Consider the following 12,171-nt stretch of genomic DNA (forward strand, 5'->3'; position numbering starts at 1 on the left):
TGCAGGTACATTATTTCCAAAACTCTTACATTTACATAAAAGATCTGTTAATTACATCTCCGAAGAGAAAACCCCTGATTAAGAATTCCAACATAGTTATTACATAAGATTGCAACACATTCCTATTACAACATGCTACAAAAAAAAGAAATTCCTCCTCGCGATCGTCGACGCCGGCATGCTCGGGGGAGCCTTGGACTTTGTTGATATTATCATATGCGATGACTTTCATTCATATTTGCTTTCATTTGACTCATACTGGTATTGACAATACGTGTGTGCATGCTTGAATGACTTCACTTACTTTTCCTTGTTGATTAACCAATATATAGACTTTGATTTATTTTCTTTACTTTGTATGAGAAAGTCATCTTAATGGTTAACCAATCTGTTAAATGAGTCTTCAAACATCATGATGCATGCGTATGAGACATACAGTCATGCACGTGCTCTGTGCAATGCAACTACTTTAGTACTAACAATTGTAGTACTCTTTGTTTTATAAGTAGATGACATCTATGTTTTCTTAATATTTGCAAGCCGTACGGGGGATGCATGATCTAACTTTCATCTTATGCGAAGATAAGCTAGATGCGACCTTTTTGAGCATATATGGAGCAGATAAAAGATATTTAATTTGTTTTGGTGGCATATGCAAGTGCACTACAATATTTCGAGTGAGGTCAAACTCATATTATGACTCTGGTCATCTTTTAGTTTTTGTTTAATGTATGTCCATATGAAGGGACCATACAATTTATTTTGGTTGGGTGGATGTACACCAATTCACCTAGAATTAGCTAGGTAGGACGTGTCCATTTTACTTTGCATGCGCCTACACTAGATTCGCCAATATCTAGTTATTTATCGATGATGACGGCTAGCATTATTTAGGGCCAATATCTAGTTATTTATCGATGATGACGGCTAGCATTATTTAGGGCCAACACATTTTTATAAAGTGCACCCATTTAGTCTATTTTAGAGACATTTGGTTAATATAATAGCATTTATGATTTGGGCGGCATTTTGTTTATGCACCATGAAGTGGGATGTCAATTTTCTACGCACCCAACTTTGAACATGGTTAATTAAGTTTTGCTACATGACTCAATTTTAGCATATCATGCACACATGTGATCATCGAACATGCGACTAAGTATGGTGTCTTTTGACGAGCACCTATTGTTTTGCAATATTTTTTATATGCATCTTATAGTATATAGTTTGTTCCTCATTTTTTTATGTTGATTTTCCCCGAGTCATACCTTTGTCGTGATTTTGTTGAGAACAAAGCCTTCACTCTACATAAGGGAAGAAATACCTTGATTTGTGTCAATATGACCAAACCAGAGGAACTCATCATGCAACTTGTATTTCTTGACATGTGTCAAAATGACCATGGCAAGAAAAAACTATCAAATTTGTGAGAATACCTCTTGACATGTCTTGACATGTGTCAATATGACTGTGCCAAGAGTAAGATATTAAACTTGTGAGAATACTACTTGACATGTGTCAACATAACCATGCCAAGAGTGAGCTCTCGAATATGGTGAAAATACTAGACATGTGTCAATATGACCATGCCAAGAGTAGAATGCCAAATTTGTGGAGGATGAAGGCCACTTGGGATGTGTCAATATGACCAAGCCAAGAGCAAGAATCATGTCACTTGGAGAAAAAAAATTCAAGATCTGTGTCAATATGACCAAATCAAGAACCATCATATGGAGGAAAAAGCAAGGATCATGCTAATTGAAGAAAAGTCCTAGATCTGTGTCAATATGACCAAATCAAGAACCATTATATGAGGAAAAAAGCTACTTGACTCATGTCAATATGACCAAGCCAAGAGCAAAATTTGGGCAACATGGAAAAGAATTCATGATCTGTGTCAATGTGACCAAATCAAGAATCATCATATGGGGAGAAGCTACTTGGCTCATGTCAATATGACCAAACCAATAGCAAAGATTGAGCAAGCATAGGGAAGATCACCAATCAGAGAAGCAAAGGGATTAGGAGAGAACAATGAATCTCACCTTCTTGCTAAACTCCTCCAAATCTCCCTCTCCTCACGTATGTGTGTGTGGAATTTTTTTGTAGCAGTATACGTGTGTAGCAGCAGCAGAACAAGAGAGAATAAGCAGTCCAATCTAGGGGAAAAGGGACCAGCCTTGTACGCCCAGGAACGCCTATATTTATAGGCGTGGGGAGAGCAGCGAAGGCTCTCTGGCGCGCGCCCACGTTCTCTGATCGTGGCATGCATTCGTGTAATCGTGGGAGTGCATGGGTCGTGGGAGTCCCTGCATGCTTCTTTTCTTATATTTCCTTTCTTTAATTAATTGCTCTTTGACCAAGCTTTGAACCGGCCACTAGTCTAATTAGCCCATGTAGTTTTTTTATTAACGTGTGGGCTTGGACACTAGCCCATCATTTTGCTTGTGGTGATTAGCTGATCCATTGCCACCTTGTAAATTAGTCTCACCCACTATGCATGCATGTACGTAGACATTTGTATAAATGAGCTGATAATGACTAATTAAAATGGTTTTTTTGGAAAATTCATTCCAATTTCTTTGTCGTGCCATAAAAAAAGATATATGCAAATATTCTTTCATGGACAATTATATGATGGCCTGGCATTTTCTTCTTATTTCCTTAGATATATATAACGAAGCATGTCTTATTTTATCCACCGCATTGATATTTCACATTATTGATGGAATAGGCCTCGCATTTACCCTACGGTCGATATTTCGAAAACATTATGATTTTATGTAGGTATTTGACACCCGCCGTAGGTGATGGTGTGCATGGATGGAAGTTATGTGTGATTTTAGTCAGGACAAAATTTTCATGGAAATCTTTATTCACTTTGCAAAATTTCCAGATATCAACTCTTTTATTAATTTATTTTGTGTGCCCGCTGTTCTGTACTAAGTGATGGAAATTCACCATGGTCGTTTACACTCAATGGTGTATTTTATCATTTTCACCATTTAAAATAATTCATTTGTTTTAATCACACTATATTCCCTTTGACCAAAATCCGTGCCAACAAATACACTAAAAATTAAAAAAATGAGAAAAAGAATACTAGTAGCGATGGAGAGTAAACATGCTACTACTAGCTATATTAGCAGTAGCGCGAGAGTGAACAAACGATGCGGCTATATGTCTTAGCAGTAGCGCGTGTCGCACACGCTACTGCTAAGGAATAGCTGTAGCGCCTTACTAGTAGCACGGTGTCCCGTGCTACTAGTGGGCATTAAACCCACGCCACTACTAGGGTTTTCCCTAGTAGTGGAGTGCCAAAAGCTCCATCTTGGACTATCAGAAAAAGGGGTCTACCTTGCATCTTGTAAAGCATCTCTTCTTATGGTATGGGTCTTGACGAATCGTGTGGCCAAATGAATTGGGTCTTGAAGCATACCTTCCACCCATACTGGATTATGATCGTCCTGTTCTTGGCCCATGGGTCTTACAAGATATTAACTATAAGGGGTATCTCAAAGAGAGAAAGGAGCTCATTGAAGGTGGCGAAGATACAGAATACATGGAATACCTAGAAAACAAATTAGAGTTAAACTCCGGCAAGGAACAACTAGTGGAAGAAAAGTTTGAATGGGACTCTGAAAATGACAACATACTTCATAAGGAAGATGTGGTTGATGCTCGTGGCAATGGATACTTTGATATCCTTGGATTCCATCCATATAAAGAAATTGTCTTTCTGGGTGTATCAATGTACAGAGGAATTGCCTATCATTTGAAAGATTCGAAGGTTCAGGACCTTGGCTACTTATACCCAACAACTTGTCATTTGGCATTGCAGAATGAGTGTTTTATAACCGTGTCATTCCCATATACACCTTCTTTGATAGGGTACCAGTAAGCAATTAACAAGAATGTACAAGGGCATCTTAGAGACTGGTATGCTGGTTGGAACCCAATTGAACATCACAATAAATGGCCTAATCATGTTTAAGGTCTTGTTCATTTTTATTTAGCACTGGATTTATACTTATCCAATGAAGTGTCCATATTTTCCATGTCGGTTCTAAGAACATGTGACGTAATAGTGTATCATCAGAAAATGGGAAAGTATATCAAATATACTTCATTGCTTTGTTCAACAACGCCAATGCGTTTCTTTCTTATGTATCATCTATATCGGAAACCAATATTTCCCTCAGCAGTATCATTTCCCCCTATTAGTTTTGTTGTTGTTTTCCGGGTCCAGTTGGTGGATAGTCTCATCCTTGTCTGTTGTCTGAATTCTTGTCCTGCTTATAGTGCGGTACTCTTGTATGCCTAACCTACTCCAGGAAAAGGTTTACGGATTGCAGTGGAAATAACATCCACTCTTATGCTGAGTATAACTGAGTTTTTTTATAAAGGACATTTCATTGAATTAATTTATCAAGGTGATACAACCGCATCTAAAGCATGCCCGACCTCTGCATAACATGATGCACACAGCCAACAAGTCCAAACGACCAAAAAATAAACATAGTTTTCCAGCAAAAATAAATCAACCCAGCCTAGGATGGGGCAGATCCTATACGGAGATTACACCGCCATCCTTGAAGGGAGAAAACCTCCCTAATTGTACTCTCCAGCCGTGTAGACGCCATCATAAAAAGGTCTCTGTCTTCCAACTTCTGCAGGATAGACCAAGTACAGAGCCATCGTGTACATGCATGAATAACCTGCACAGGAGAAGAACCACATTTATTATTAAAACCCACATCATTCCTGGTAAGCCACAATGCCCAACATAAGGCAGCCGCCCAAACAAGAATATGCGCAGAAAATTGTTTATCAATACCCCGCAACCAATTGCCAAACATGTTACACGCACTATGTGGGGGGGGGGGGTATAGATTTGAAACTACTTGAACTATGGCCTGCACGAGCAAACTTACACTCAAAAAATAAGTGTTTAATAGACTCGTCATGTTGGCAAAAGAGGCATGTCTTGCTACCTTGCAAGTTACGTCGTGCCAGATTATCTCTAGTTAAGATGACCCCTGTGCTTAAAAACCAGAGGAATATCTTCACACTTGGAGGAATTTTTAGCTTCCACAATTTTTTGTTATCAATGGGAACATCAATATGAGTCATCGCATCGTACAAGGACTTGACCGAGAAACTGCCGTTTTAATGCAGTTTCCATCGAAACTTGTCCGGTTCTCTTGTCAGTTGAATGTCCTCCAGACGAGTGAGTAACTCATTCCATGCTGCCAGACGAGGGCCAAAGAGGTCCCTACGAAAAGAAATATCGGGGTTTTCTTGTCCCAAAACTTGTTTGATCCTTACAAGTTTATGTCTGACAACCCTGTACAAGCTAGGGTGCTGCACCATAAGTGGGGTCGCACCTAGCCAGGTATCTTTCCAGAATCGAACCTGAGAACCATCCCTAACTAAGAAAGTACCAAACTGAAAAAATAATTCCTTGGCCTTCATGACACCATACCAAAAATGTGAATCACCGGGTTTCCAATGAACTTGAGAAATGGCTTTGGACCCCACGTATTTGTTACGAATGATTTCCTGCCATACTCCATTCTCAGTGATTAATTTGTAAACCCATTTACTCAGAAGAGCTATGTTTTTAATCTCAAGGTCTTGAATTCCAAGGCCCCCTTGACTTTTAGGTCGGCATAATATAGTCCACCTAGCCAGTCGGTATTTCTTAGATTCATTATCACATTGCCAAAAAAATCTGGATCAAAAGTAATCCAAACACTGAAGAACCCCTTTCGGTTAGTGGAAGAATGACAACATGTATAGAACCATATTGCTGAGGACAGAATTGATCAATATCAATCTCCCCCCATATGACAAGAGTCTGGCATTCCAACTGGCTAGCCGTTTCTCAAGTCTCTCTTCCACATGTTTCCACTCAGCGATAGTTAAGCGCCGATAGTGAATCGGAATACTAGATACCTAATCGGGAACTGCCAATGTTGGAAGCCAAAAATGTCAGCATACTCAGCTGCGGACTCTACAGCGTCGTCGAAGCAGAAAAGCTCGCTCTTATGAAAATTAATTTTGAGACCAGAGAGCTCCTCAAATGCGCATAAAAACAGCTTGAGGTTTCTTGCTTTATCTAGATCATTATCCATAAAAAGAATAGTGTCATCCGCGTATTGTAAAATAGACAGACCTTCTTCTACTAAATGAGGAATAACACTACTAATTTGATCAGCCACCTTAGCCCTCTGAACAAGGATAGCTAACATATCGGCTGCGATGTTGAACAAAATAGGGGATATGGGGTTCTCTTGGCGAAGACCCTTCTTAGCCTGAAAATAGTTGCCAACATCATCATTGACTTTGAAAAGCAAGAACGTTGACTCCATCTAGTATAACACCACTAATGACATGGCAACATTATCATAGGCCATTTCGAAGTCAATTTACGGTGAAGCTCATGTCCAGTTTCATGCAACACAACCATTCCATCTAGTATGTTGCGTCCTTGCATAAACGTTTGTTTGAGTGGGTTTGACCACATGGTCAGCCACCCCGTTCAACCGATTTGTTGCAACCTTCATAAATAAATGGCCTAGTTTATGGCCTTGTTCAATCTTACTAGCATTGTTTCCCATTATATATACTTATCCATTTGAATCAAGTTACCATGTTTCCGGTTGTGGTACTAAAAACATGAGACCTAACAATGTATCACTAAAAAAGCATATAGAGCCGTTTAATTGTTCTGTTACGTTATGTCCTTCACTTCTTTGTTTAATAAACTATCAAACTACACGCTTGTATGTCTTCTTTGTTGGCGCAGGTCCTGACTCGTCGCAGCTCACGATCTGGTCGAGTACTCTCCGGCCGTCCGCGAGCTATGCGAGCTGTATTGATCTGGGTTTAGTTGATTTACAGGGGCCGGTTTGCACATATCTATATATAGCACATAGGCTAGTTAATACTAAACCTTTCCAGTGACTGCTTCCAAACCGTGCCGGATTGGAATACCACATCGTGGTTAACTCTAACATTCTTCTGTTTCATGTACATCGGGAACAAATATTTCGCTCAGCGGTATCTTCCCCCCCTCTTGGTTTCATCCTTGTTTTCATGATCAATTTAATAGTTGGTTTCATCCTGATTTTTCCTTACTTTTGGTTCGTGCTATGCCGATATTGTGTTACTTCTTTTGAGCTTCATCCTCTAGAGAAACATGCTCCGGTGAGGATGGGGGAGCTCTAAGAAACTTTTTTGCGATTCTTTTCATCTTTTCGAATTTTGGCTTATTTTTCTGCACTGTGTTAAATCTGTAATGCCACAGAACTTCAACTTTGTGGCTGGTGGAAATCCTACCAGCTGGTAGCGAGGCCGAGTGGAACGGGTGGGAAAAGAAAGTTTGGCTCTCAGGCCTCTTGGACCTTTGGAGGTTAGGCGGTGTAATCTTTGCAAATTACAGTTCCTAGGTCTAGGTGGAGGGCGTTTCGATATACTTGGGCACTGAGATATATTGTGACTATATATCAGATAAATTTATGTATTTGAAATAGGTGCTAACTAATCTTATAAGTAAAACTATTGGTAAATTAATAGTTCAATTAATTACGGCATTTGGTACTGTACTCAAGCATTTGTATTAGAATAGTTTGTAACTTGTCACCTAGCTCGATGTTAACTATACAGGTCTGCACTTCAATATTGGAGCTGATCATTCTGCAGCATGTTACACAGTTGAGTATGTTGTATTGTAAGGACTACTTGATTCTTTTTTCGGTTTCCTGCCTCTCTTTTTCTGATTTGTATCCTTGATCAGCATTATGCATGTGCCCTTCAGATGAACTCGTGGAGATGGCACTCTTTCTTCGGAGCTTTATTTTTCTTCTCCTTGGTAACTATCCCATTAACCTGATTTTTATGACCTTGATTTTTTTGGGAACAGAAATCAAATACAACTTGGCTTGTAAAAATATAAATCTTGGACATATGCAACATAATCAAGGTGAAGTTAAAACTTACTGTACTTTTTAAATCTGAAGAATACTTTTCAAGTTTTGTAAGAATACTTTTTCAAGTGTTGTTTATGTATGTATTTTCCCAGCTTACAGAAGAATTTTAGGGTCTTCTTACCCAAATTATTTGCTTTTTATAATACTAAGTTCAGCTATTTGCAGGCAAACGAACTATGCATAATAGGCAGTACTTGCCAGAATAAGATGTCCCCAATGCACTCGCTAAAGCTTTCTAGGAAGTTATCTGACCCATGTTGCATCATCCGAAAATATTTTTTGATCCCTGATGTTTTTCACGTAGAAGTTCTTTCATGACTATAGTTCCCCGATGCCCTCGCTAGCTGAAGCTGCATGAACAACATCCACAATGTTTTTCGTGTAAAAGTTATTTCATCCTCGAAAACCGAACAGAGGGAACTTCTCCTTTAAATAAAATGGTTAGTAGACATAAGGTTTTAAATCATACTTCATGGTCTGTCACATGAATAGGAAATATCTATCATGCTTCATAGACAAACTAGCTTTTCATTCTAATACACTACATCCCTTTCTTACTATTACAAGTATGAAATATATTCAGTGAGATTTATATTGTAACAATATTTGATTTTGCAATTATATTATTCCAGTGAATTATGGCGGGCATTGGATCAGTTTGAACCAATTTATTAATTATCAAAAGAAATATAGAAAGCTCGGACAACTACAAAATATAAAGACTGTTTAGGACCTGAGTTACACGGAAAATATACAACAAACAAAATCGTGTAGAAAGTAGAAACTACCTAGTCCCTTGTTCCATTTCAATCAGGTGCCAGACACTGGTTAAATAGAAAGAGAGCACAGGAGTGGGGGAGGAGAGCAGAATGTGACTATCTCTTCAGTTAGCTTTCTCAAGTTGGAGTGACTTGAGCCAGGTAAGAAACATTAAAACATTTTTTTTTACATTTATTTGATGGGGGGTGCTTATATGTTTTCTCAAGTTAGCTTTTCGCTAGTAGGTCGCAGCGCCGCAGACGGGCAGTTGCAGCTTCTCCGCGGAGGCTCGTGCGGTTGTTACAACGCCCATGTGCTTTGGTCATAAAGAGGTTGTAGGCGGGGCACCCCTGTCGCGGCATCATCTTCCTCTACCTCCTCCTACGTCGTCAGCTCTTCTCTCCTTCGGTGGGCAGCGTACGCGTGGAGCAGCATGGTCACTCTCGTCACAAGTTGGAAGCGAAACCGTAGCAGCGTTGCGATTTGCGGTAGTCCAGATGCGCGTCGGCCTTTCTGGTGGCAAGAGAGAGCAGAGAAGAAGCGTGCTAGGACGGGCGTCCATGATGATCCCCACACAATGATGAAGGGGAAAAATGAGATGGGAACGAGAGGACCGGGTTTCTCGGTCGATGATAAGGAAAGGGAGAAAGGGAAACGGTGGCAACATGGCACGTGACCATGCGACCGGCGAAAGACGAGATCGGTGGCCCGACATGGAAATCCTTTCCTCATAAAGTCACAAGAAAACTTGGTTGTGAAGTTGAAACTTAGTTGTGAAGTTCCGTTTCGAAAAAAAAAACTTAGTTGTGAAGTAAACTTAGTTGTGAAGTTGAACTTACTTGTGAAGTAAACTTAGTTGCGAAGCAAACTGGGTTGTCTTACCAACAGTCCAACACCAGCACCACAAAAGGGCGTACTCTCAAATAGTCCACAGACACAGGCCACACAGCGCATCTGATGTCTAATCGTAGCACCCAAAATTTACCCTAGCCGCCTGCCTCTCCACAGTTGACAGTTCGCACCCCCACCCTCTCTCTCTCTCCACTTCCAAAACTGCCCAGGTCTTCACAGGCGGCGCCTTCCAGCGACATGGATCTGACACAGGTGCTGCCGGAGGAAATACTCGCCGACGTGCTCCACCGCGTCGCGCCGCGCGGCCTCGCCGCATGCCGCTGCGTCTGCAAGGCCCTTCTCGCCGTCATCGACGCCAGCCGCCTACTGCGCGCGGACCTCCTCCCGCTCTCGGTCGGCGGCGTCTTCATCAATTTCTACTGCGAACGTGTGTCGGAGTTCTTCGCCAGTCCCTCCACCGGCCCCACCATCTCCGGCAGGTTCGACTACGTGCCCTATCCCAGCCGTCCTGATTGGCGCAAAATCAAGGACCACTGCAATGGCCTCCTCTTGCTTGCTGATTATTGGGATTGGGAGGATTGTTACGTGGTTAACCCGGCCACGCGGCAGTGGGATTCTCTACCACCGCGTCCGTCCGTGTTCGAGGAGATAGATGAAGACCTCAAATGCGAATATCACCTCGTGTTTGATCCCATGGTGTCGCCCCACTATGAGGTGTTTGTGATCCTAAATCCTCGCTACAACGGACATGAGGACCAAGTAGACCCTGTTATATTGGAGGAACCTGAATCTGATTCTGAATGGCCACCACCAGTGTTTGATTTGCATGTTTTCTCCTCAAAGTCGGGCAGTTGGAAGGAGAGGTCTGTTTTTCGACAAGGGGACGCTGCTGCCACTGTTTCTGGAATGCGGCGGCATCTTGACTGGTTTGATGACAGACGGCATGCCGTCTACTGCCGGGGCAACCTTTACGTCCACTGCAAAACTGATTTCATAATGAGGTACCGGATTGCTCTTTAGAAATCAGTTTTTTTATCAGTTCCTTATTGATTAATTTTCTTCCATGTCTATATGTTTTGCAGGATCTGCTTGTCAAATGATAAGTACCAAGTAATTAAACCACCCATGGATCGTGAACCGGACGACTACCAGAAGCTTCATCTTGGACGATCAGAAAAAGGGGTGTACCTTGCAACTGCTACTTTTAAAACGTCTCGTCTTATGGTTTGGGTCCTTGAGGAATCGTGTGGGCACGCAAATTGGGTCTTGAAGCATAACAATTGCCTTACACCTATACAAGATGATCTTCGTCCTGTTCTTGGGCCATGGGTCTTACAAGATATCAATTTTAATGAGTATCTCAAAGAATGCAAGGAACGTAATCAACACGGCGACGACTTGGAATGGCTAATAGAAAAGAAATTGGAGTTGAACTCCGTCAAGAAAGATCTAGGGGAAGAAAAGTTTGAATGGGACTTTGAAAATGACAACGTTCTTCACAAGGAAGATGAGGTTGACGGACGTGGATCTGGATACTTTGGTATCCTTGGATTTCATCCGTATAAAGAGGTTGTCTTTCTGCATGTATCAATGTGCAGAGGGTTGGCCTAGCATTTGAAAGATTCAAAGTTTCAGGATCTTGGCTATTTATACCCAACAACTTGTCATCTAGCATCGGGGGCCGACCGTTTCATAACTGATTCATTCCCATACACACCTTGTTGGACAGAACTGCAGAAAGCAACAAGAATGTAGAAGAAGGCCATCTTGGATACTTGTACGATGGTTGGGATCCAATTGACCATCGGATTAAATGGTCTACTCATGTTTATCGCCTGGTTCAGTCTTATTAGCAACATTGAATTTATACTTATCCTTTTAAATAAAGTTTCCATGTTTTCAATTGCTGTTGTACGGACATGAAACCACAAGCTGTATCATTAAAAACAACATATAGAGTTGTTTACTTGTTCTGTTTTTATATTTATTAAACTATTGAACAACCCATATGCATTTCTTATTCTCTTTCATCTACATTGGGGACAAATATTTCACTCAGCGGTGGTTCCGTTGTTGTTTCCCCAATCAATTTGGTGGTTGGTTTCATCTTGATTTTTCCTTAGTTTGGGCTCCTGCTCCGCCTATATTGTGTTACTTTGATCTTAAGCTTCCCCAGAAATATGCTTGTCCAGAAATATGCTTACAGATTGTCCCTATAAGAAACTGTTTTTCCTATTATTTCTGGCCACGTAATTCTGGCTTATTTTCTGTCCTGAGTTCAGTCTGTAATGCCCCTGAACTTCAGCTTTGCCATGGTGGAAACACTCTGAGCAGGACCTTGGGAAGAGAAATGTAAGGCGCTTGGGCCTTGGAGGGTGAGCAGTATTATTTGTGTGAAATCACCGTTCCTAGTCGGAGAACATTTCTATTAGCCTCTCCGAGAAGTTTGGGAAACTGCTCGGGAGTAGCTTGCGACTTTGAGCATGTAGAAACTCCTAGCAAATTTAGTTGGCCTGAAGCCTGCCCTATATATGTTTTTCATTCTATTCTTTATTATTCCTCTTAA

General features: G+C 41.0%; 1 protein-coding gene across 1 annotated transcript; it reads left to right on the forward strand.

The window, feature by feature from the left end:
* Positions 1 to 9,733: 9,733 nt before the first annotated feature.
* LOC125540844 lies at positions 9,734 to 11,531 on the forward strand. The gene has a single exon (XM_048704388.1). It carries the CDS (start codon positions 9,843 to 9,845, stop codon positions 10,623 to 10,625), a length of 783 nt encoding a protein of 260 aa, XP_048560345.1. The 5' UTR covers positions 9,734 to 9,842; the 3' UTR covers positions 10,626 to 11,531.
* The last annotated feature ends 640 nt before the right edge of the window (positions 11,532 to 12,171 follow it).

Source organism: Triticum urartu, chromosome 2, assembly GCF_003073215.2.
Source record: "Triticum urartu cultivar G1812 chromosome 2, Tu2.1, whole genome shotgun sequence".
NCBI lineage: Eukaryota > Viridiplantae > Streptophyta > Magnoliopsida > Poales > Poaceae > Triticum > Triticum urartu.

What these genes read in the sequence shown, in the direction of transcription:
- LOC125540844 (XM_048704388.1), top strand. Translation starts at nt 9,843, where the DNA reads ATGGATCTGACACAGGTGCTGCCGGAGGAAATACTCGCCGACGTGCTC.